Raw genomic sequence first — 26165 nt, 5'->3', positions numbered from 1 at the left:
TGGAGCAAGTGTTTTATTTAAGCAAGCTTTTCTCTTTGTGTGTTCCAGAGCGGAGATGACGAAGAGTATCGGCGGATTTACACGACAAAGATTAAGCCCCGGCTCAAGTCGGAGGACGGCGTGGAAATGGAGATGGCCGGGGGCACCCAGAGCCGAACCATCACCGTCACCAAACGTGTCACGGCGTATACTGTCGACGTCGGTGGCCGCGAAGGCGCCAGAGACCTCGACATCACCAGCCCGGAGTTTAAGATCAAGGTCCCGAAACATGAACTCTCTCACGTCTCAAAAGCCGAGTTTGAAACCGAGCCGGGGAAGATGATGACGACGACAACAACAACCACCACCACCATAAAGATCCCACAGATTGATTTGTCCGGCCGAACTGTCCAAGGAAGGCCTTCAGAGGTCACGTTTGCTGGACCGAGCGTCGAATCGCCCTCCCAGAGGTTGGAGTTCGGCGTTCCCGACATCCGCATGGAACAGTCAAAGGTCCAGATCTCCGGACCTCAAATCTCTGGGCCTGGCCTGACCATCACGAGTCCAGAAATCAATGGCAAGATGAGTGGCGTATCTGATATAGACTTGAAAGCAGGGGTTCAAGGAGGTGACTTGCCCCACGTTGGGCTCGCCGGGCCCACAGTCCAAGGGGACGTGGGCAGGTGGGAGGCAGGTTTGTCCCCAACGCACCTCAAGGGTCCTTCAGTTGACATCTCGGGCCCCCAAATCCAAATCGGTGGAATGAAAGCTCCGGACAGTCCAGGAAGCCTCTTGTTTCCTGCCATGAAGATGCCCAAGTTTGGGATCGGGTCCCCGGTTTCGGATGTTGAGGTTCCTCAGCTCGACGTTTCTGCTCCATCTGTGACAGTCAAAGGTCCCGAAGGATCTTTCAAAGGTCCTAAATACACGTTGGGAGGTTCTGGAGACATCCACCTGAAAGGGCATGATTTGAAGGAAGGTGTGAAGGTGACCTCCCCAACGTTGGAAGGCCCCAAGGTGGACTTCAGAGGGCCCAAGGTGGGTTTTGTGGAGCCAGACATGGGAGAGGGGAAAATCAAATTGCCCCACATGAAGCTGCCAAAGTTTTCTGCATCGGGTCCCACCATTGATGCGAGTGCTCCAAAAGGTGGGATTGAGGTCTCGGGGCCTCAAATGGACATCCAAGCCCCAGATGTAGCTCTTGAGGCCCATGTCAAAGGACCCAAATTCGGCCATCCCGAAGTGGTCAGTCAGATCCCCAGCATCTCTATGTCGGACGTTGACTTGAGCCTCAAGGGCCCCAAAGGAGCCATGAAAGGACCTGATGTGGGCATTAAAGGTCCCAAGCTGGACGTTAAAGCTCCAAGTGTAGGCTTCAAAGGTCCAGATGTTTCCATGCCATCCTTGGAAACATCTCCCATAAAAGTCACTGTGCCAGATGTGGACTTGAAAGCGCCGTCACTGAAAGGCGACATGGACATTTCCGTGCCAAAGCTAGAAGGTGGACTCAAGGGGACCCAAGTTGGTATTAAAGGTCCTCAATTAGATGTAGCTGCACCCAATGTTGGCATCAAAGGCCCAAGTGGACAACTCAAGGGTCTTCACATCAAGGCACCACAAATCTCAATCCCAGACATTGACCTCAACGTGAAGGCTCCTAAAGTCAAAGGGGATTTGGGTGTTTCTGTCCCCAAAGTGGAAGGAGGGCTCAAGGGCCCCGTCGTTGACATCAAGGGCCCCAATGTGGACTTTGGAGCACCGGGCGTGGATCTTCACGGGCCTGAGCTCAAGATGCCCAAAATGAAACTGCCCAAATTTGGCATCCAAGGGGAAGTCCCCAACGTCGATGTGAGTCTTCCAAAAGGCAGCGTCGATATCTCCGGTCCCAAAGTTGATGTTGAAGCTCCCACTTTTGGTATCAAAGGGCCGGCGGGACACCTCAAAGGTGGCCCCCACGTCAACGTGCCCGAAATGCACGTCAAGACCCCTCACATTACCATACCAGACATTGACCTGAACTTGCAAGGCCCTAATCTTAAAGGAGATGTAGATGTTTCCCTTCCAAAGTTTGAAGGAGGGATCAAGGGCCCCGCTGTTGACCTCAAGGGCCCCGAAGTAGACCTCGGAGCCCCAAACGTTGAGTTCCATGGACCTGACTTCAAGATGCCCAAATTGAAGATGCCCAAATTCGGCATGCCAGGCTTCAAAGCAGAGGCCCCTGACGTCGAGATCGGTCTTCCAAAAGGCAGTGTTGACATCTCAAGTCCAAAGGTAGCTGTTGAAGGACCCAGACTGGGCCTTGAAGGGCCCAAAATCTCAGCCCCAGATGTGGACTTCAGCCTGAAAGGGCCCAAATTCAAGGGCGATGTGGATATATCTGTGCCAACATTAGAAGGTGGGCTCAAGGGGCCCCATGTCGGTATTAAAGGCCCTCAACTGGACATAGATGCACCCAACATTGGCGTCAAAGGTCCCGGTGGACAACTGAAAGGTCCTCATGTCAAGATGCCACAAATCTCAATCCCAGACATTGACCTCAACTTGAAGGCCCCTAAAATCAAAGGGGATGTGGATGTTTCTATTCCAAAAGTGGAAGGAGGACTCAAGGGCCCCACCATTGACATCAAGGGCCCCAAGCTAGATGCTGGTGCATCAAATGTAGGACTTCATGGACCTGAGCTCAAGATGCCCAAAATGAAATTGCCCAAATTTGGCATCAAAGGGGAAGTCCCTGATGTCGATGTGACTCTTCCAAAAGGTAGTATAGACATTTCTGGTCCCCAAGTCGACGTTGAAGCTCCCACTTTTGGTATCAAAGGGCCGGCGGGACACCTCAAAGGTGGCCCCCACGTCAACGTGCCTGAAATGCACGTCAAGACCCCTCACATTACCATCCCAGACATTGACCTGAACTTGCAAGGTCCAAACCTCAAAGGAGATGTGGATGTTTCCCTTCCAAAAGTGGGAGGAGGACTCAAGGGCCCTGCCGTTGACCTCAAGGGTCCCCAAGTGGACTTTGCCGCCCCAGATGTTGACTTCCACGGACCTGAACTCAAGATGCCCAAGATGAAGATGCCCAAATTCGGCGTCAAAGGTGAAGTCCCTGATGTGGACATCAATCTCCCAAAAGGCGGCCTCGATATTTCCGCTCCCAAAGTTGACATTGAAGGACCAGAGTTGGGCTTTGAAGGACCGGAAGGCAAGATCAAAGGCCACCGGTTCAAGATGCCCGAAATGCCCAAGATTTCCATGCCAGACATTGACTTGAACCTGAAAGGTCCTAGAGCGAAAGGAGGCTTCGATGTTTCCGTGCCCAAAGTTGAAGGTGATTTTAAAGGTCCTAGAATTGATCTTGAGGGACCGCAATTGGATGTCGACGTGCCAGATGTTGAACTTCATGGTCCTGAAGGAAAACTGAAGATGCCCAAGATGAAGATGCCCAAATTTGGGATGCCAGGCTTCAAAGGAGAAGCGCCGGATGTGGATATCAGTCTTCCAAAAGGTGGGATCGATATTTCAGGTCCCAAAGTAGACATTGATGCTCCAGAGCTGGGAATGGAAGGTCCTGATGTCAACATTAAAGGTCCCAAATTCAGAATGCCAGAGATGCATATGAAGACTCCTAAAATATCCATGCCAGACATTGATCTGAATCTGAAAAGGCCCAAAGTCAAAGGAGAGGTGGATGTTTCTGTTCCCAAACTGGAAGGTGGTCTGAAAGGCCCCGAAGTTGATATCAAAGGGCCAAAACTAGATGTTGACATACCCGACGTTGATCTTCAAGGCCCAGAAGGAAAACTCAAGATGCCCAAATTCAAGATGCCCAAATTTGGAATGCCCAGCTTCAAAGGAGAAGGCCCTGAGGTCGATGTCAACCTCCAAAGGCCCGATGTCGATGTTTCCCTTCCCAAAGTAGATGTTGAAGGACCGAGTTTGGACATTGAAGGTCCTGAAGGGAAGCTGAAGGGGCCCAAGTTTAAGATGCCCGAGATGCATATCAAGGCTCCTAAAATCTCCATGCCGGATGTAGACTTGAACTTGAAAGGGCCAAAATGGAAAGGAGATGTGGATATTTCTGGGCCAAAGATAGAAGGGGACCTCAAAGGGCCTCACGTTGACATTGAGGCTCCTCAACTGGATGTTGATGTCCCTGAGGTGGAACTAGAGGGTCCTGAAGGCAAAATCAAAGGCCCCAAGTTCAAGATGCCCAAACTGAATATCAAAGCTCCTAAACTCTCCATGCCAGATGTAGACCTGGGCCTGAAGGCCCCCAAAATGAAGGGTGAAATGGACGTCACCGTTCCAAAGGTCGAGGGTGAATGGAAAGGACCCAGCATTGACGTCAAGGGTCCCAAACTTGACGTTGATGTCCCAGACATTGACCTTGAAGGCCCAGAGGCCAAACTGAAAATGCCCAAAATGAAGATGCCGAGGTTTGGAATTCCCGGCTTCAAAGCCGAAGGCCCTGATGTTGACGTGAGCCTTCCCAAAGGAGAGCTGGATATTGACATGCCGAGTGTAGACGTTGAAGATCCAGAAGGAAAACTCAAGGGCCCCAAGTTTAAAATGCCAGAGATGCATTTCAAGACCCCCAAAATCTCCATGCCAGACATAGACTTAAACCTGAAAGGACCCAAGCTAAAGGGAGATGTTGATGTTTCCGTCCCCAAATTAGAAGGAGAGCTGAAGGGCCCCAACATTGACATCAAGGGACCCTCAGTTGACTTCAGTGCTCCTGACATGGATCTTCAGAGTGAAGGGAAACTGAAGATGCCCAAGTTGAAGATGCCACACTTTAGCGTCTCTGGACCCAAACTAGAAGGCCCGGATGTAGATCTGAACCTGCCAAAAGGAGACCTTGATTTTGCTGGTCCAAAGATTGACGTAGAAGCTCCAGACATCGACATTGAGGGCCCTGAAGGAAAGCTGAAGGGTTCCAGATTCAAAATGCCAAAACTGAACATCAAAGCACCAAAGATCTCCATGCCTGATGTTGACCTGCACCTGAAAGGCCCAGGATCAAGAGGAGAGATGGACGTCACTGTTCCGAATATTGAAGCTGATCTCAAAGGTCTCAAAGTAGACCTTAAAGCCCCTAATGTTAGCTTGGAAGGTCCTGAAGGCAAACTGAAAGGACCCAAGTTCAAGATGCCCGAAATGCATTTCAAGACCCCTCATATCTCCATGCCAGACATCGATCTGAACCTGAAAGGCCCCAAGTTGAAAGGAGATGTCGATGTTTCTCTTCCAAAAGTAGAAGGTCCAGATGTGGATATCAAAGGGCCCAAACTGGACATCGATGCCCCTGATGTTGAGCTCCATGGCCCTGAAGGTAAACTCAAGATGCCTAAGTTCAAGATGCCCAAGTTTGGGATGCCTGGGTTCAGAGCAGAAGGCCCAGATGTGGACGTCAGCCTCCCCAAAGCAGACCTCGAAGGCGATTTTGAAGGACCAAGTTTGGACATTGAAGGCCCCGAAGGAAAAGTGAAAGCGCCCAGGTTTAAGATGCCGGAGATGCACATCAAGGCTCCCAAAATATCCATGCCGGATGTTGACTTCAACCTGAAAGGTCCTAAATTAAAAGGAGATGTTGACGTTTCAGTACCAAAGCTTGAAGGTGACCTCAAAGGCCCAGATTTTGATATCAAGGGTCCTAAACTGGACATTGAGGCACCTGCTGTTGACATTGAAGGCCCCGAAGGAAAGTGGAAGACCCCAAAGTTTAAGATGCCTGAAATGAACATCAAAGCTCCAAAAATCTCCATGCCAGATGTCGACTTCAACCTGAGAGGTCCCAAAATCAAGGGTGATGTCGATGTTTCTGCCCCTAAGCTAGAAGGACCAGACATAGACATCAAAGGTCCTAAGCTAGATATTGATACTCCAGATGTTGACCTCCATGGGCCAGAAGGGAAACTGAAGATGCCCAAGTTCAAGATGCCCAAATTTGGGATGCCCGGCTTCAAGGCAGAAGGGCCAGATGTGGATGTGAGTCTTCCTAAAGCAGACCTGGATGTTTCCCTTCCAAAAGTTGACGTTGAGGCACCAGGTTTAGACATAGAAGTACCAGAAGGAAAAGTGAAAGGTCCCAAGTTCAAGATGCCCGATATGCACTTCAAGACCCCCAAAATCTCCATGCCTGACATTGATCTGAATCTGAGAGGCCCCAAACTAAAGGGAGATGTTGACGTTTCCGTGCCAAAGCTGGAAGGTGACCTCAAAGGCCCAGATATTGATATCAAGGGTCCTAAACTGGACATTGATGCGCCTAATGTAGAGATTGAAGGTCCCGATGGAAAGTGGAAGGGTCCCAAGTTCAAGATGCCCGACATGCACTTCAAGACCCCCAAAATCTCCATGCCGGACTTTGACTTGAACCTGAAGGGTCCCAAAGTGAAGGGAGATGTGGATGTTTCCGTGCCAAAGTTGGAAGGTGATTTGAAAGGTCCCAATATTGACATCCAAGGACCGAAGCTAGATGTAGATGTTCCCGATGTTGAGCTTGAAGGTCCAGAAGGAAAATTGAGATGCCCCAAATTCAAGATGCCAGATATGCACTTCAAGACACCTAATATATCTATGCCTGATGTGGACTTCAACCTCAAAGGCCCTAAACTGAAGGGAGATCTAGATGTTTCTGTTCCCAAGCTTGAAGGAGGTCTGAAAGGACCAGACTTTGATGTCAAAGGTCCCAAACTTGACATTGATGCTCCAGATGTTGACCTCCATGGGCCAGAAGGGAAACTCAAGATGCCCAAGTTCAAGATGCCCAAATTTGGAATGCCCAGCTTCAAGGGAGAAGGCCCAGATATGGACCTGAGTCTCCCCAAAGCAGACGTTGATGTTTCTCTTCCAAAAGTAGACCTTGAAGCACCAAGCTTGGATGTTGAGGGTCCAGAAGGAAAGCTGAAAGGACCCAAATTCAAGATGCCCGACATGCACTTCAAAACTCCCAAAATCTCCATGCCGGACATCGATTTGAACCTGAAAGGCCCCAGGTTGAAAGGAGATGTCGACGTTTCAGTTCCGAAAGTGGAAGGAGATCTGAAAGGACCAGACTTTGACATCAAAGGTCCCAAACTGGATGTTGACCTTCCGGACGTCGATTTGGAAGGACCTGAAGGGAAGCTGAAGGGCCCAAAGTTCAAGATGCCCGAGATGCATTTCAAAGCTCCCAAGATATCTATGCCCGACTTTGACCTGAGCCTGAAGGGACCCAAAGTGAAGGGAGATGTGGATGTATCCATCCCAAAATTAGAAGGCGATCTAAAAGGTCCTGACGTTGATATCAAGGGCCCCAAGGTTGATCTTGATATCCCAGATGTTGAGCTTGAAGGACCTGAGGGGAAATGGAAGACCCCCAAATTTAAGATGCCTGAAATGAACATCAAAGCACCCAAAATCTCTATGCCCGATTTCGACCTTAACCTGAAGGGACCCAAAATGAAGGGAGGCGTTGACGTTTCTGTGCCAAAATTGGAGGGCGATTTGAAAGGAATTGATTCTGATATTAAGGGCCCCCAATTAGACATTGATGTTCCCGATGTCAGTTTAGAAGGTCCAGAAGGAAAACTGAAAGGACCTAAGTTCAAGATGCCCGACATGCACTTCAAGACCCCCAAGATCTCCATGCCTGACATCGATTTGAATCTGAGAGGCCCTAAACTGAAGGGAGATGTTGATGTTTCGGTTCCAAAGCTGGAAGGTGACCTCAAAGGCCCAGATATTGATATCAAGGGACCTAAATTGGACATTGATGCCCCTGATGTTGAGATTGAAGGTCCCGATGGAAAGTGGAAGGGTCCCAAGTTCAAGATGCCTGACATGCACTTCAAGACTCCCAAGATCTCCATGCCGGACATTGACTTGAACCTGAAGGGCCCCAAAGTGAAAGGAGATATGGATGTTTCTGTGCCGAAGTTGGAAGGTGATTTGAAAGGTCCCAATATTGACATCCAAGGACCAAAGCTAGATGTAGATGTTCCCGATGTTGAGCTTGGAGGTCCAGAAGGAAAGTTGAGAGGGCCCAAATTCAAGATGCCAGAAATGAATATCAAAGCTCCAAAGATCTCCATGCCTGATCTAGACTTCAGTCTCAAAGGTCCCAACTGGAAAGGAGATGTCGATGTTTCCCTGCTGAAAGCAGAAGGCCCCAACATTGACCTCAAAGGCCCCAAGTTGGACATTGATGCCCCAGATGTTGACCTTCATGGGCCAGAAGGAAAATTGAAGATGCCCAAGTTCAAGATGCCCAAGTTTGGGATGCCTGGCTTCAAAGGGGAAGGTCCTGAGATCGATGTCAATCTCCCGAAAGGAGATATTGACGTGTCTGCTCCAAAGGTGGACCTTGAAGGCCCTGAATTAGACATTGAAGGCCCAGAAGGCAAAATCAAAGGCCCCAAGTTCAAGATGCCCGAGATGCACATCAAGGCGCCTAAGATCTCCATGCCAGATGTGGACTTCAACCTCAGAGCCCCCAAACTGAAGGGAGATCTTGATGTTTCTGCTCCCAAGCTTGAAGGAGATCTGAAAGGACCAGACTTTGACATCAAAGGTCCCAAAGTTGATATCGATGTTCCAGATGTTGACCTCCATGGACCAGAAGGAAAACTCAAGATGCCCAAGTTCAAGATGCCCAAGTTTGGGATGCCTGGCTTCAGAGGGGAAGGTCCTGAGATCGATGTCAATCTCCCGAAAGGAGATATTGACGTGTCTGCTCCAAAGGTGGACCTTGAAGGCCCTGAATTAGACATTGAAGGCCCAGAAGGCAAAATCAAAGGCCCCAAGTTCAAGATGCCCGAGATGCACATCAAGGCGCCTAAGATCTCCATGCCAGATGTGGACTTCAACCTCAGAGGCCCCAAACTGAAGGGAGATCTTGATGTTTCTGCTCCCAAGCTTGAAGGAGATCTGAAAGGACCAGACTTTGACATCAAAGGTCCCAAAGTTGATATCGATGTTCCAGATGTTGACCTCCATGGACCAGAAGGAAAACTCAAGATGCCTAAGTTCAAGATGCCCAAGTTTGGGATGCCTGGCTTCAAAGGGGAAGGCCCTTCCGTGGATGTGAATTTGCCCAAAGGAGAAGTGGACATCTCCGCCCCGAAACTGGACATTGAAACACCAGATTTGGAAATTGAAGGCCCAGAAGGGAAATTAAAGGCTCCCAAGATTAAGAAGCCCGACATGCATTTCAATGTCCCCAAAATCTCAATGCCAGACATTGACTTGAACCTGAGAGGCCCCAAAATAAAGGGGGAGGTCGAAGGTGACATCAAAGGTCCCAACGTGGAGCTCAAAGGACCAGACATTGACTTGGAGGCACCAAAAATAGACATTGAAGCAAAGCCAAAGAAATCGAGGTTCAAGCTTCCCAAATTCAACTTTTCCGGCCCAAAGGTTCACACCCCCGAAGTTGACGTCAAATTAAAGAAGCCAGATATTGATGTTTCCGGCCCCAAACTTGACGTCCAAGGCCCAGATGTTGACCTTCAAGCCAAAGGGAAAGGTCCTAAGTTTAAGATGCCATCCTTGAATATTTCGTCGCCTAAAGTCTCAGTGCCAGATGTGGAGTTAAATTTGAAAACACCTAAACTGAAAGGAGACCTCAATGTCTCTTCTCCAAGCCTGGAAGGAGATTTGAAAGGTCCCGACATTGACATAAAAGGCCCCAAGTTGGACATTGCGGCACCAGATGTTGACTTGCACGGACCGGAGGCCAAGCTGAAGATGCCCAAGTTTAAGATGCCCAAGTTTGGGATGAAAGGGCCCGAGGTGGACGTAAACCTTCCCAAAGCAGATCTTGACGTAAGAGGTCCCAAAATGGACATTGAAACCCCAGACTTGGAAATCGAAGGCCCCGAGGGCAAAATCAAAGGCCCCAGATTCAAAATGCCGGACATGAACTTCGAGATGCCCAAGATCTCAATGCCAGACATAGACTTGGACTTAAAAGGTCCTAAGGTGAAGGGAGGTGTTGATGTTTCTGTTCCAAAGTTGGAAGGGGACCTGAAGGGACCAGATATCGACCTCAAGGGTCCAAAGCTAGATGCAAACCTTCCTGATGTTGAGATTGAAGGCCCAGAAGGGAAGTTGAAAGGTCCAAAGTTTAAGATGCCCGACATACATTTTAAAACCCCGAAAATCTCCATGCCTGATTTGGACATGAATCTGAAAGGCCCTAAACTGAAGGGAGATGTTGATGTTTCGGTTCCAAAGCTGGAAGGTGACCTAAAAGGCCCAGATGTTGATATCAAGGGACCTAAATTGGACATTGACGCCCCTGATGTTGAGATTGAAGGTCCCGATGGAAAGTGGAAGGGTCCCAAGTTCAAGATGCCTGACATGCACTTCAAGACTCCCAAGATCTCCATGCCGGACATTGACTTGAACCTGAAGGGTCCCAAAGTGAAAGGAGATGTGGATGTTTCCGTACCGAAATTGGAAGGTGATTTGAAAGGTCCCAATATTGACATCCAAGGACCGAAGCTAGATGTAGATGTTCCCGATGTTGAGCTTGAAGGTCCAGAAGGAAAGTTGAGAGGCCCTAAATTTAAGATGCCTGAACTGAACATTAAGGCTCCAAAGATCTCCATGCCTGATGTAGACTTCAACCTCAAAGGTCCCAAACTGAAAGGTGATCTAGATGTGTCTGCTCCAAAGTTTGAAGGAGATCTGAAAGGACCAGAATTAGACATCAAAGGTCCCAAACTCGATATCGATGCTCCAGATGTTGACCTTCATGGGCCAGAAGGAAAACTAAAGATGCCCAAGTTCAAGATGCCCAAATTTGGAATGCCAAGTTTCAAGGCTGAAGGCCCAGATGTGGATGTAAGTCTCCCCAAAGCAGACCTTGATGTTTCCCTTCCAAAAGTCGACCTTGAAGCACCCAGCTTGGATGTTGAGGGTCCAGAAGGAAAGCTGAAAGGACCTAAATTCAAGATGCCTGACATGCACTTCAAGACTCCTAAGATCTCCATGCCTGATATTGATCTGAATTTGAAAGGTCCCAAATTAAAGGGAGATGTCGACATTTCGGCTCCAAAATTGGAAGGTGACCTCAAAGGCCCAGATATTGATATCAAGGGTCCTAAACTGGACATTGACGCACCTGATGTAGAGATTGAAGGTCCTGATGGAAAGTGGAAAGGTCCCAAGTTCAAGATGCCCGACATGCACTTCAAGACCCCTAAGATCTCCATGCCGGACTTTGACTTGAACCTGAAGGGTCCCAAAGTGAAAGGAGATGTGGATGTTTCTGTTCCAAAATTGGAAGGTGATTTGAAAGGTCCCAGTGTTGACATTCAAGGACCGAAGCTAGATGTAGATGTTCCCGATGTTGAGCTTGAAGGTCCAGATGCAAAGTTGAGAGGCCCTAAATTCAAAATGCCTGAATTTAACATTAAGGCTCCAAAGATCTCCATGCCTGATGTAGACTTCAACCTCAAGGGTCCCAAACTGAAGGGTGATCTAGATGTTTCTGCTCCAAAGTTTGAAGGAGATCTGAAAGGACCGGAATTAGACATCAAAGGTCCCAAATTCGATATTGATGCTCCAGATGTTGACCTCCATGGGCCAGAAGGAAAACTGAAGATGCCCAAGTTCAAGATGCCCAAATTTGGAATGCCAAGTTTCAAGGCTGAAGGCCCAGATGTGGATGTAAGTCTCCCCAAAGCAGACCTTGATGTTTCCCTTCCAAAAGTCGACCTTGAAGGACCAGACTTGGATGTTGAGGGTCCAGAAGGAAAGCTGAAAGGACCCAAATTCAAGATGCCTGACATGCACTTCAAGACCCCCAAGATCTCCATGCCAGATTTTGACTTGAGCCTGAAAGGACCGAAAGTGAAAGGAGATGTGGATGTTTCCTTGCCAAAATTGGAAGGTGACTTTAAAGGTCCCAATGTTGACATCCAAGGACCAAAGCTAGATGTAGATGTTCCCGATGTTGAACTTGAAGGTCCAGATGCAAAGTTGAAAGGCCCTAAATTCAAAATGCCTGAATTTAACATTAAGGCTCCAAAGATCTCCATGCCTGATGTAGACCTCAACCTCAAAGGTCCCAAACTGAAGGGTGATCTAGATGTTTCTGCTCCCAAGCTTGAAGGAGATCTGAAAGGACCAGACTTTGACTTCAAAGGTCCCAAATTCGATATCGATGCTCCAGATGTTGACCTTCATGGGCCAGAAGGAAAACTCAAGATGCCCAAGTTCAAGATGCCCAAATTTGGGATGCCTGGCTTCAAGGCAGAAGGTCCAGATGTGGATGTGAATCTTCCCAAAGCGGACCTGGATGTTTCTCTTCCAAAGGTAGATCTTGAAGGACCAAGCTTAGATGTTGAGGGTCCAGATGGAAAGCTGAAAGGTCCCAAATTCAAGATGCCGGACATGCACTTCAAGGCACCTAAAATCTCCATGCCTGATGTAGACCTCAACCTCAAAGGTCCCAAACTGAAGGGAGATCTAGATGTTTCTGCTCCCAAGCTTGAAGGAGATCTGAAAGGACCAGATTTTGATATAAAGGGTCCCAAATTTGATATTGATGCTCCAGATGTTGACCTCCATGGGCCAGAAGGAAAACTGAAGATGCCCAAGTTCAAGATGCCCAAATTTGGGATGCCAGGCTTCAAAGCAGAAGGCCCAGATGTGGATGTGAGTCTTCCTAAAGCAGACCTTGATGTTTCTCTTCCAAAAGTAGACCTTGAAGGACCAGACTTGGATTTTGAGGGTCCAGAAGGAAAGCTGAAAGGTCCCAAATTCAAGATGCCCGACATGCATTTCAAGACTCCCAAGATCTCCATGCCGGACATTGACCTGAACCTGAAGGGTCCCAAGTTGAAAGGAGATGTGGATGTTTCCGTGCCAAAGTTGGAAGGTGATTTCAAGGGTCCTGACTTTGACATTAAAGGGCCGAAGCTAGATGTTGACGTTCCCGATGTTGATCTTGAAGTTCCTGATCCAAAGTTGAAAGGCCCTAAATTCAAGATGCCAGACATGCATTTCAAGACACCTAAAATCTCCATGCCAGATATGAACCTGAACCTGAAAGGACCTAAAGTGAAAGGTGATATGGATGTGACCATCCCAAAGCTGGAAGGAGATCTAAAAGGTCCTGATATTGACCTGAAAGGTCCTCAGATAGATCTTCCGGAGGTTGATATCGAAGGACCAGATGGAAAACTGAAAGGCCCCCGGTTTAAGATGCCTGAGATGAACATCAAAGCTCCAAAGATCTCCATGCCAGATATGGACTTCAACTTGAAGGGCCCCAAAGTGAAGGGAGATGTTGACTTGGATGTATCCGTCCCCAAGATTGGTGGTGACCTGAAGGGACCAGACTTTGATCTAAAGGGTCCCAAAGTGGATGTTTCAGTACCAGATGTGGACTTGGAATGTCCTGAAGGAAACCTGAAAGGGCCGAAGTTCAAAATGCCCGACATGCATTTTAAGACTCCCAAAATTTCAATGCCAGACTTTGACTTGAACCTGAAAGGTCCCAAGGTGAAAGGAGATGTCGATGTGTCAGCACCCAAGTTGGAAGGTCCTGATTTTGACATCAAAGGACCAAAACTAGATGTAGATGTTCCAGACGTTGAGCTGGAAGGTCCAGATGGGAAATGGAAAGGCCCGAAATTTAAGATGCCCGAAATGCACATGAAAGCGCCCAAAATCTCCATGCCTGATGTCGATCTCAACCTGAAAGGACCACAGATGAAGGGCGACATTTCTGGGCCAAAACTCGAAGGAGATTTCAAAGGCCCTGAAATTGACATCAAGGGTCCAAAGTTGGACATCGATGCTCCAGATGTGGATCTCCATGGTCCAAAGATGAAGTTACCCAAGATGAAGTTACCCAAATTTGGCCTGTCTGGATTCAAAGGAGAAGGACCTGACGTTGATGTCAATCTACCCAAAGGAGAATTGGAATTCTCTGGCCCCAAAGTCAACGTTGAAGCTCCCAGTTTGGATGTTGAAGGACAGTTGAAAGGCCCTAATGTCACAATGCCCGAAATGCATTTCAAGACCCCGAAGATATCCATGCCGGACATTGATTTGAATCTGAAAGGACCCAAGGCCAAAGGGGACATCAACCTCAAAGGCCCGGAAATGGACCTCGAAGGTCCAGGGATTGGTGTCAAAGGTCCGAATATTGACTTGGAGTGTCCAGATGTGAATGTTGAAGGTCCCGAAGGAAGCGTCAAACTCCCGAAATTTAAGATGCCGAAATTTGGGTTCGGAGCCAAGAGCCCCAAGGCGGAAGTGAAGTCTCCCAATTTGGACGTCTCTCTTCCGGAAGGCGAACTGAACCTCGAGTCGCCCGACGTGGCCCTTTCCGCCAAAGGGAAGAAAAGCAAGTTTAAGATGCCGAAGATCCACATGAGCGGGCCCAAAATCAAAGGCAAGAAGGCCGGCTTTGACGTGAGCGGAGAGATGGACACCGGTATGAAATCGCCCGATTTGGAAGGAAGCATCTCCGTCCCCGAAGCGTCCCTGAAAGGAGATCTGAACGTCAAGTCGCCGAAGGGGAAATCCGTTTTCGGGAAGCTCTCTTTCCCCGACGTCGAGTTCGACATCAAGTCTCCCGTGTTCAAGGCCGACGCTTCGTTGCCCAAAGTGGAAGGAGACATCAAGTCGCCGGACCTTGACATTACGGTTCCCGGAGGAAGTGCCAGCCTCCCTGGCGTCAACATCGGAGGTCCCGACGTCCACCTGAAGAAGCCAAAATTCAATCTCTCGGGCGGGAACGTTGACTTGTCTGGCCCCAGATTGGAAGGCGATGTCCAAGTGCCCAGCTTTGATGCCAAACTCAACACTCCAGACGTCAACCTGAAAGGCCCCTCCGTCGATATCGCCGCTCCATCCCTCTCTGCCCCAGAAGTGGATCTCAACTTGAAAGGACCAAAGATAACGGGCGATGTTGAGCTTCCTCAAGCAGAACTGCATGGTCCAGAAGGGAAGCTGAAGTTCCCCAAATTCGGCTTGCCGAAGATCGGGAAACCGGGAGTGAAGTTGGAAGGGCCCGACGTCAACCTGCAAGGACCTTCTCCCTCCGCGAGCATCGATGTCTCAGGCCCAAGTTTAGGAGGCACTGGCGATTTCAGCTTTAAAGGACCAAAACTAGGAGGAGACTTGGGTCTTTCCGGTGACGTGAAAGGCCCGAAGGTCGGTTTCGGTGGTCCAGATGTCAACATCGGCGGTTTCGAAGGCAAGCTCAACTTGCCAAAGTCTCCAGGTCTAGACGTCAACGTAAGCGCTCCGGACCTTGACGTGAAAGGACCGGCGGTGAAAATGGGCTCTGCTCCTGATTTTGATGTGAATCTCAAAGGACCAAAGGTGAAGGGAGATCTCGGCTTTTCTGGTGGCGTCTCATCCCCAAAGTTTGAGGGGCCTCAAGTGAACTTAGAAGGCGGCGGCGGCGGCGGCATGATCAGACTTCCTTGCATGAAGCTCCCCCAGTTTGGCATCTCCAGCGAAGGCGAAGGAGTCGGCATTTCAGGACCCGGCGTCGATTTCCAGGGGCCGAACCTTTCCGCCCCAGACTTCGATTTGAACCTGAAAGGACCAAGTTTGAAAAGTGATGTGAAAGTGGGCACGGCGGGAGTGAAGATGCCCGGCATGAGGTTCGACGCTGAAGCGCCAGATGTCAGCTTGCGGGGACCGTCCCTCAACGTTTCCGCTCCCAAAGTTTCCGGGCCGGACTTCGACATCAATTTGAAAGGGCCTAAAATCAAATCTCCAGAATTCGACGTCGGCGTCCAAGGGACGGGAGACCTCCACGTTTCCGGACCAAAGGGAGGACTCGACGTCAAAGGTCCACACGGCCGTTTGGAAAGCCCGTCTGGGAAAATCTCATTCCCGAAGATGAGGATGCCCAAATTTGTTGTTTCGGGGCAGGAGGCGACCGGGAGGGAAGTCGGGGTTGATGTCGAGTTCCCGCAGGCGACCGTCCTTGCGAATGTCGAGCTGGAAGAACCCGATTTGAAGCTGAAGAAATCCAAAATCAAGATGCCCAAGTTTGCATTCTCGAAGCCAAAAGCGAAAGGCGGAGAAGTGTCCGGAGGAGAGCTGAAGGCCAGCTTGGGCTCCTTGGAGGGTGACGTCGAGGTCGGCGCAGAAGCGTCCGCCGCCTCGCCCAAAGGGAAATTCTCCTTCTTCAAGACCAAGAAGTCCCGGCACCGCTCCTCGTCTTTCAGCGACGACCACTCCTCGCATTCGACGCCGACCGGCACTTTGGAGCACGAAGGGGAGAAAGGCAAGCACAGCGCCAAGCTCAAGTTCGGCACCTTCGGCGGGATCGGCTCCAAAACCAAAGGCTCCTACGAAGTCACCGGGAGCGACGACGAGAAGACGGCGTCGTTGGCGTCCAAGAAATCCCGCTTGTCCTCGTCTTCGAGCAACGACAGCGGGACGAAAGCCGGCTTCCGGGTGCCGTCGGTGGAGCTGACGGTGGCCAAGAAGAAAGAATAAAGCGCCCGCGTGTGTTTCGTGTACATATACGGCCTCGGTGTATATAGAAAACAACACATCTCTTTCCACCCCTTCCATCTGTGTGTATGTATATATATATACATTTCCTCGCTTGCAATACTCGGCAAAACAGTAGGCCTCATAGCCAGAAATCCAATGTTTTTTTTAATAGAGTCTACTACTGTTTTCAACATAGATACAGCTATGCAAGACCAAAGCCGTCACGAGAAGTCAGGATATTATTTTTCAGAATAAACTGTGAGATGTGCCAATTATTATTACTACGTATTTCTTAAGTTTCGAAGTGGGGGGCTTCTGGTTCAGTGATCAATATCAATTGGGAATAAATCCATAGATTTGTACTTTTTAAGTGTCAAAGCGGCCGTCCGAAGGGGTGCTTTTGGTTCCGATTATCGGTTGGAAATATAAATCCTATAGATTTCTAAGAGGAAAAGTCTCGAATTATGTGATATTTTAAAGCTGTGCCAATAAATACAATAAAATAAAGGGGTGTACAGGTCTTAGGAATGCATTTTTCGGCTTTGGGTTTGCGCTTTGTCTGCCGAGAGCTTTATTGTTTACTTACCGCCCGCTTTTTAAAAACATTATCTTTTATTTCTTCCCAATTTTGCAAAATCTCTGGATTGACAGAAATGTGTCCTTTTTTGGCTTTTGGGAGGAGGGAGTGACATGGTTATCATGGGGAAAATGGATATATTAAAAAAGAGGGAAAAAAAACACTGTAAAATATATTGAGGCAACTGAGATACACCAAATTTGGAGACTTGAAATGATTCAAAAATTTCCAATTTTGTATTCGCTTTCTTAAACCGAAAATCTGTATATTTCAAATAATTTCAGTATTGTTTGACAAAAGGGACAACACACCAAACTGAATCGTGGCAAACATCACCTATCTTGGTTTCCTCCATATATTTTGTTATTTTTGTATAATAATGCAGAGGAGTTTTCAAAGTGGTGGAACATATTTTTTTTTCTTCAACGGTTACTTTATTCCTTCCCATCCATCGGATCTCTTTTAAGATTAACAAAGATATTTCGGTTTCAAACTAAAACAGTAAATGGGGGGGAAACCCTCTATTTCGGCACTTTACCAGCAAAACTTTTAATTCAGAATGTATGGGGAATGACCTTGTACAATGCAAAATAAACTGTTTATTAACCTTTTGAGCCACTGGGTTGTTTATTTGCAAAAGTGGGTTGAACAATGGAAAGGATGGAAGCATGATGATGAGGATGATGATGATAAAATAATAATAATAATAATAAAATAAATGTGCTGTTGAAGTCTTTCATGGCCGGAATCACAGGATTGTTGTGTGTTTTCCGGGCTGTATGGCCATGTTCCAGAAGCATTCTCTCCTGACATCTCCCCCACATCTGTGGCAGGCATCTTCGGAGGTTGTGAGGTGACTGGAAAAAACTAAACAAGGAAGCTTTATATTTAGTTCACGCACAACATTATGCATTTGGTACAATTCAAAAATTGACTTTTTCAAATAACCTGGGCAAAGCTGCAAACCAAAGCTAGTGTAAAATAAACAATACATAAGCATAAAAATTATACAATAACAGTAACATACAATACAATAACATAAAATTATAGCAACAGCCACAATAAACGCACATCAAACGGCTTGGTAAAGCGGCTTGTATATGTCCCTAATAGGAACAACGAAACTTTATTTATAAACTTTATTTATCCCCATAGGGACTCAGAACGGTTTACACATAAAAAAAACATTCCATACATATAATCATACAAGAAACCAGTATAACAATTTGCAAACATGTTTAAAATTCCAAACGTTTTAAAAACAATATTATACCATTAATAAAAGCAATTTCAGTCGCTTCATATGTTATTATTGCACTAATTCTCGAGGGAGATAAAATAGAGTAATAATAATAATAAATCCCACAATAAAAAGGTAATAAATTTATTATTTTATCTCCCCCAAGAAGAATGAGACTGTGATAAGATAATACAGTAGAGTCTCACTTATCCAACATAAACGGGCCAGCAGAATGTTGGATAAGCGAATATGTTGGATAATAAAGAGGGATTAAGGAGAAGCCTATTAAACATCAAATTAGGTTATGATTTTACAAATTAAGCACCAAAACATCATGTTATACAACAAATTTGACAGAAAAAGTAGTTCATTACACATTAATGCTATGTAGTAATTACTGTATTTATGAATTTAGCACCAAAATATCACGATGTATTGAAAACATTGACTACAAAAATGTGTTGGATAATCCAGAACATTGGATAAGCAAATGTTGGATAAGTCAGACTCTACTGTAATAATAATAATGATATCTGTATTTACTGTATTTCTATCCCACTCAGAGACTCAGAGCGGCTTACAGTTTTGGTATTATTATTATTAGGTATTACTATATTTTATATCGAGAAGGATAACAATAACAACAACAATAATAAACTCATTTATCTCCCACAAGGATGAGAGTGTAATCATAACAACTTGATGATGACAATAATAATAATGATTTATTACTCTCACACTGTTGGGGATATATTATTACAGTAGTCTCACTTATCCAACCTTCACTTATCCAATCTGGATTATCCAATGCATTTTTGTAGTCAATGTTTTCAATACATTGCAATATTTTGGTGCTAAATTCGTAAATGCAGTAATTACTACATACCGTGTATTGAACTGCTTTTTCTGTCAATTTGTTGTAAAACATGATGTTTTGGTGCTTAATTTGTAAAATCATAACGTAATTCGACATTTAATAGGCTTTTCCTTAATCTCTCCTTATTATCCAACATTTTCACTTATCCAACATTCTGCTGGCCCGTTTATGTCGGATAAGTGAAACTCTACTGTAATAATAATATATGTATTTACTGTATTTCTATCCCAGAGGGGACTCAAAGCGGCTTACAGTTTTGGTATTATTATTAGGTATTATTATATTTAATCTCAAGAAGAATGAGAGTGTAATAACAATAAAACAACAATAATAAACTCACATATTATTTATCTCCCACAAGGACGAGAGTGTAATCATAACTTGATGTTGATGATGACAATAATAATAATAATTACTCTCACACTGTTGGGGATATATTATTATTATCCAGCAATGAGAATAAATTATTAGTATTATTAAATCCCAGCCAACAAATAATAATAATAAAACTTTATTTAAGAACACAATTCAGAAACGGGAACTCCAGACAGAAAACAATCAGGTACCAGTGAACACTTCCCAAACAGAGGATGTCTCCAGGCAACAACAGCCAGACTACCCCTTGTGCTATCTCACTGATTAACTTTGCAGATTCATGGCTACTAAATGCTATTCAAGCTTGCAAACTGCAACATTCACACTTGCTTCAAACAGACAATTAATCATGAATCAAACTTTGTTTCTATCCCACCCCCCATCTTGCCATGGGGACTCTGGGCGGCTTACAACATGAAGGCAGTCACTTGATGCCTCAAAAGTAGTAAGAAATAAAATGATACGGCCAGGGTTCTTTCTCCCACCCTGGACATTATTCCACAGGTATATATATAAACCCCACTTGCCACCATCTCCCCAACGGGGACTCGGGGCGGCTTACATGGGGCCATGCCCAGAACAATACAATATAAACAGCATATTTATTTATTTATTTACATCATATATATTCCGCCCTTCTTACCCCGAAGGGGACTCGGGGCGGATCACATTACACATATTAGGCAAACATTCAATGCCTTTTTAACACAGGACAAAGACAAACAAACATAGCTCCGAGCGGGCCTCGAACTTATGACCTCCTGGTCAGTGACTCATTGCTCTCCCGTCTGCGCCACAGACCCGGGTAACAGAATTCCAGCCATCTTGGGCTATAACAACATTGTTAACAAGAAAGAATGACTATAGGAACAAAGAAAATATTCTACATGCATAAATAAAGATGTATATATAAAAGAACAACACATCACAACACAGTGAACAATACAATAAATAATAATATCCATTACAATACAAATCAAGGAAACAATGAAAACAAAGAGTTCCCAGTTAGCGGCAGAGGCGTTCTGCCAGGTCCAGCAGAGTCTCTTGCCCGCTTTTGCCCTCCATGAATGGGCAAGAAGGCCACGGATGCTCCGGTACCACCGAATCTTTCCAGGTCCCCTTTTGGAAGGCCACGCTGTCGTCCACTACGGTCAAGCCGTGTTCCCGGCACAGTTGGCCGGCCTCCTCGGCGCCACCCAAGGCTAGCATCCGAGCCAGCCGTGCCAAGGGATACCGGCAATTCCGGGCGCTAAAGCCGTGGCTGAAGGTGGCCAAGGCCTGTCGGCGGGCGCCCATTAAGTGATGCCACAAGGCACAGCTGGGCAAGTAAGGCAAAGCACTGGCCAGGCGGAAAAAGCGGGCAAAGTTGCGCTCCAGGAAGGCCCAATGGATGGCCAAAGCCAAGATGATGTCCGGGGAGGTCCGGGAGCCTTTGGGAAGGTGGAGGACTTGCCGGAGGGCTGCTGGAGAACCTGTTTGGGTAGAAAGGAGAATATGATTTAAGCCACTGGGCACTGGACAGGTGACTGGATATTACTTAAACCACTGGGCACCAGACAGGTGACCATATCTAAGTGAAGCCACTGGGCATTGGACAGGTGACCAAATATAAGTTAAGCCACTGACCGAATATAAATTTACCCACTGGGCATTGGACAGTTGACTGAATATAAATAAAGCCACTGGACAGGTGACCAAATATAACTTAAGCCATTGGCCATTGGGCAGGTGACCGAATATAACTTGAGCCACTGACAGAATATAAAACCACTAAGCATTGGACAGGTAACTGAATATAACTTAAGCCATTGGGCATTGGACAGATGACCAAATATAAATTAAGCAACTGGGCATTGGACAAGTGACCGAATATAACTTATAACCACTGACCAAATATAAATTAAGCAACTGGGCATTGGACAGGTGACTGAATATATGTTAAGCCACTGGGCATTGGAACAAGTGACCGAATATAACTTAAGCCGCTGACTGAATATAAGTTAAGCCACTGGACATTGGACAGGTAACCGAATATAACAAGCCACTGACTGAGTATAAATTAAGTCAATGGGCATTGGACAGGTGAGCAGATATAAGTTAAGAGTGAGGACAGGTGATCACTGGGCATTTGGACAGGTGATCAAATGCCTTCCTATCCAGGACACCGCCCAATCCCATCTCCGCTCCAATTACACAATGTAAGAAAATACGGAAATTATTTCGTTCCTGGTTTGAAAGTGTCATTTCCTGCTTCATTGTACAGTCCTTCCTTTGAAAGGAATGGTTATCCTCCAGAGACTTCATTTTTGTGACCCAAACAATGTTGAATTGGTTGAGACTCTAGGACAATAGTAATAATATGATAATATACTACAATAATAATAGAATTTTATATATATATATACACACACACACACACACACACACATATACATATATAAATAAATGTAATGTGCATAATTCCCATGGAGTAAACAACAAAACCACTGGACCAAATCCCACCAAATTTGGCCACAAAAGACATTAGTCATCCAATCAATCTGCATGCGGCACCGTGTCAGCAAAAATGGCTAGGCGTGTCAGTGCTGACACGCGTGTCGTACGTTGGCCATCACTGCTCTAGGAAATATTCACTGAAAAACCAGAGCAAGATGGTTTGGCTGCAGGATGACGTCCCTCCCGCAATAACAAGGTTTTGGCAATTTAATAAACTATTCCCATGTTTTGATGATAGCACCGACTAGGAAATGACATTTCCAACCCAGGAATATAGGGATGTCTAGTGCCCAAATGCCCGCTGTCCTCACCCAAATTGTACAGGAGGAAGAGGGCTTGGAAGCGGGGTTCGGAGGCAGCGACGACCCCTTGATCTTTGGCTTGACCCTCACGGTAGGCACGCCGCAAAGCAGCAAAGCTCTCCTGGACCTGTTCCCGGTGGAGGTGGGCATCGAAGCGGGTGTCCGGCTGGGCGTGAAGCCGATACCCGGCGTGGAGGAGGAAGACCAGGGCCCGCTCCAGGATGGGGATGGCGCAAGGCTGGCTGGTCAAGCGCTGGAGGGTCAGGTCCAGCCGGACAGCACGGAGGCGGTCAGTTATAAAGGCACAACGCTCAGCTTCGTCTCCCTTGGCATCGTCATCTAACAACAAGAGGTGCCGGACGGTGTCCAGCAGCACGGAGGGCGGGCGCAGCTCCTGCGGCCTCGGAGGGGGCTTTCCAGCCGCCGGGCGGGAGTATTCCTTGACCGCTAAGGATGCGTCTGGTTGGCACGACGGAGGGGGGCCCAGCTCCAGGCGGTGGAGGCGGTGTTGGCACTTGCGGCGGTCAAACTCTGAGGCTGGGCACATTCCGGGACAAGTGCCCACGGCCGGCGTGGAAGAGTCCACATCGTCCAACTCTTCGGCCAGGTCAAGGCCTCCCATTTGACCGGACAATCAATGTGTTGGCACCAAATGGTCCGTGTGGTTGGGAAAAGAAGTCCTGGAAAATGAGGAAAGGAAGGGTAAACAACCCAAAGCACTTGGCCATAATGCTATAGAGTCTTACACAGAAATAGTAACACAATTCTAGGGACTTGGCCATAATAATAATAATAATAATAAGAAGAAGAAGAAGAAGAAGAAGAAGAAGAAGAAGAAGTACCCTCGCAGTGATGTTGACCGGCTATATCTGCCTAGAAGATCAGGGGACAGAGGACTCTTATAAGTCAAACAAGCAGTCAAAGAAGAAGAACATGCCCTGGCAGAATATGGAAAGCAAAGTGAAGAATCTGCTTTGATTGAAGTCAAAAATCAGAAACTCCTCAAAGCACAGCAGACAAAAAACCAGTATAAGAAAACCGCACTACAAACTAGAGCTGACAGCTGGCACAACAAAACACTGCATGGAAAGTTCCTTGACAAAATTGAAGGAAAAGCTGACAAGGAGAAGACCTGGCTCTGGCTCACGAATGGGACCCTGAAGAAGGAGACAGAAGGCCTGATCCTTGCAGCCCAGGAGCAAGACATCAGGACAAATGCAATTCAGGCCAAGATCAAAAAATCAGCTGATGACCCAAAATGCAGACTCTGCAAGGAAACCCACGAAACCATGGATCATATCCTCAGCTGCTGAAAGAAAATCGCACAGACAGACTACAAACAGAGGCACAACTATGTGGCCCAAATGATTCATTGGAACTTATGCCTCAAGTCCCACCTCCCAGCAGCAAAGAACTGGTGGGATCACAAACCTGCAAAAGTATTGGAAAATGAGCACGCAAAGAGACTGTGGGACTTCCGAATCCAGACTGACAAAGTTCTGGAACACAACACACCAGACATCACAGTTGTGGAAAAGAAAAAGGGTTGGATCATTGATGTTGCCATCCCAGGTGACAGTCGCATTGACGAAAAACAACAGGAAAAACTCAGCCGCTCTCAGGACCTCAAGATTGAACTTCAAAGACTCTGGCAGAAACCAGTGCAGGTGGTCCCGGTGGTGATGGGCACACTGGGTGCCGTGCCAAAAGATCTCAGCCGGCATTTGGAAACAATAGACATTGACAAAATTACGATCTGCCAACTGCAAAAGGCCACCCGACTGGGATCTGCACGCATCATCCAAAAATACATCACACAGTCCTAGACTCTTGGGAAGTGTTTGACTTGTGATTTTGTGATACGAAATCCAGCATGTCTATCTTGTTTGCTGTGTCATAATAAAATAATAATAATAATAATAATATCATCATGCATAGAAATAATAATAATACTACCTAAGGGACATGGCCATAATCTATAGGGCCATACACTTAAATAACAATACAACCCAAGGGACCTGGCCATAATAATAATAATAATAATAATAATAATAATAATAATAATAATAATATCAGGCATTGAAATAATAATACAACCCAAGGGACTTGGCCATAACTCTATAGATCCGTGCACTTAAATACGGTAGTAATGCAACCTTAGGGACTTGGCAATAATAATAATAATAATAATAATAATAATAATAATAATAATAATATGAAGAGAAATGATAATACAACCCAAGGGAACTTGGCCATAATTTATAGGGTCATACACTTCAATAGTAATAGGACCCAAGGGATCTGGCCATCATAATATATATAATATGCTGGATTTCATATTACAAAATCACAAGTGTTCGACTTGTGATTTTGTAATATGAAATCCAGCATATATATCTTGTTTGCTGTGTCATACTATGTCTTTGTGTCAATAAAATAATAATAATAATAATAATAATAATAATACAGTAGAGTCTCACTTATCCAACGTTCTGGATTATCCAACCCATTTCTGTAGCCAATGTTTTCAATATATCATGATATTTTGGTGCTAAATTCGTAAATACAGTAATTACTACATAGCATTAATGTGTAATGAACTACTTTTTCTGTCAAATTTGTTGTATAACATGATGTTTTGGTGCTAAATTTGTAGAATCATAACCTAATTTGATGTTTAATAAGCTTTTTATTTATTTATTTATTTATTTATTTATTTATTTATTTATTTGCGACATTTATATACCGCCCTTCTCACCCCGAAGGGGACTCAGGGCGGTTTACAAGTATATATACATACAATATATTACATTATACAACTATATCGCAATATTATTAGTAATATTGCATGTAATATAAATATACAATTGTAATAGTCAATTATAATTATTATTACATTGTATTACATCATAATATTATTATTAATATTACATGTATATACAATGTATTATAATATTAATAATCTCTCCTTATTATCCAACATATTCACTTATCCAACATTCTGCCGGCCCGTTTATGTTGGATAAGTGAGACTCTACTGTAATAATAATAATATCATGCATAGAAAGAATAATAATACAACCTAAGGGATTTGGCCATAATCTATAGGGCCATACACATCAATAGTAATACAATCCAAGGGACCTGGCCATAATAATAATAATAATAATAATAATAATAATAATAATACTTGTGATTTTGTGATACGAAATCCAGCATATCTATGTTGTTTGCTGTGTCATAATAATAATAATAATAATAATAATAATATCATCATGCATAGAAATAATAATAATACTACCTAAGGGACATGGCCATAATCTATAGGGCCATACACTTCAATAGTAATACAATCCAAGGGCCCTGGCCATAATAATAATAATAATAATAATAATAATAATAATAATAATACTTGTGATTTTGTGATACGAAATCCAGCATATCTATGTTGTTTGCTGTGTCATAATAATAATAATAATAATAATAATAATAATAATAATAATAATAATAATAATAATAATAATAAGGGAGATGGGATTTGTAGTCCACCTGGGAGATTAAGGACTTGCCTGCGATCTTATTGGGCTGGAGACGACAAACTGGGGCCTTCCTGCTGCAGTTCCCACCAGCCCCAGCCAGAATGAGGCATCATGGGAGTTGGAGTCCACCAGTGTCTTTGGCTGGGAGTTTCCTTAAAGGGACAGTGTGTGTTTTTCACAATTCCATTGAGACTGTTAATGCCGACATTCGGAGGGAGGAAGCTATGGGATCCTAACTTTCCTCTAAAAGTCACTCTTATTTACTACTATTGTCATGATATTTAATAGGAAATGAAACAAAAAAAAATTCATA

At 45.6% G+C, this 26165-nt stretch overlaps 2 protein-coding genes across 2 annotated transcripts in view; one reads left to right on the top strand and one right to left on the bottom strand.

Moving 5' to 3' along the window:
* Window positions 1–17634, top strand: part of LOC100556673 (neuroblast differentiation-associated protein AHNAK) — a 67808-nt gene extending 50174 nt beyond the window's left edge. Inside the window, exon 5 of the mRNA XM_062965368.1 lies at window positions 49–17634. Within this exon, the coding sequence (XP_062821438.1) occupies window positions 49–16443 (16395 nt within the window). The 3' untranslated portion in view covers window positions 16444–17634. The remainder of the gene's footprint in view (window positions 1–48) is intronic.
* Window positions 17120–25938, bottom strand: sac3d1 (SAC3 domain containing 1). The gene is made up of 3 exons (XM_062965371.1): window positions 25863–25938; window positions 22323–22993; window positions 17120–20987 (listed from the first exon to the last, which is right to left on the bottom strand). The coding sequence occupies exons 2-3, from the start codon at window positions 22933–22935 to the stop codon at window positions 20521–20523; spliced, it is 1080 nt and encodes a 359-aa protein (XP_062821441.1). The 5' UTR covers window positions 22936–22993; window positions 25863–25938; the 3' UTR covers window positions 17120–20520.
* Between the last annotated feature and the right edge of the window lie 227 nt (window positions 25939–26165).

Source organism: Anolis carolinensis, unplaced genomic scaffold (genome assembly GCF_035594765.1).
Source record: "Anolis carolinensis isolate JA03-04 unplaced genomic scaffold, rAnoCar3.1.pri scaffold_14, whole genome shotgun sequence".
Classification (NCBI taxonomy): domain Eukaryota; kingdom Metazoa; phylum Chordata; class Lepidosauria; order Squamata; family Dactyloidae; genus Anolis; species Anolis carolinensis.
Note: the sequence above shows the minus strand (reverse complement) of the source record. Positions and strands in the feature narration are given on the sequence as shown.

Excerpts from the sequence above, each read along its gene's own strand:
- sac3d1 (XM_062965371.1), bottom strand. The coding sequence starts at position 22,935 with ATGGGAGGCCTTGACCTGGCCGAAGAGTTGGACGATGTGGACTCTTCC. Across the intron at positions 20,988-22,322 it reads CTTCCTCCTGTACAATTTGG|GTTCTCCAGCAGCCCTCCGG; the intron begins GTGAGGACAGCG and ends CTACCCAAACAG.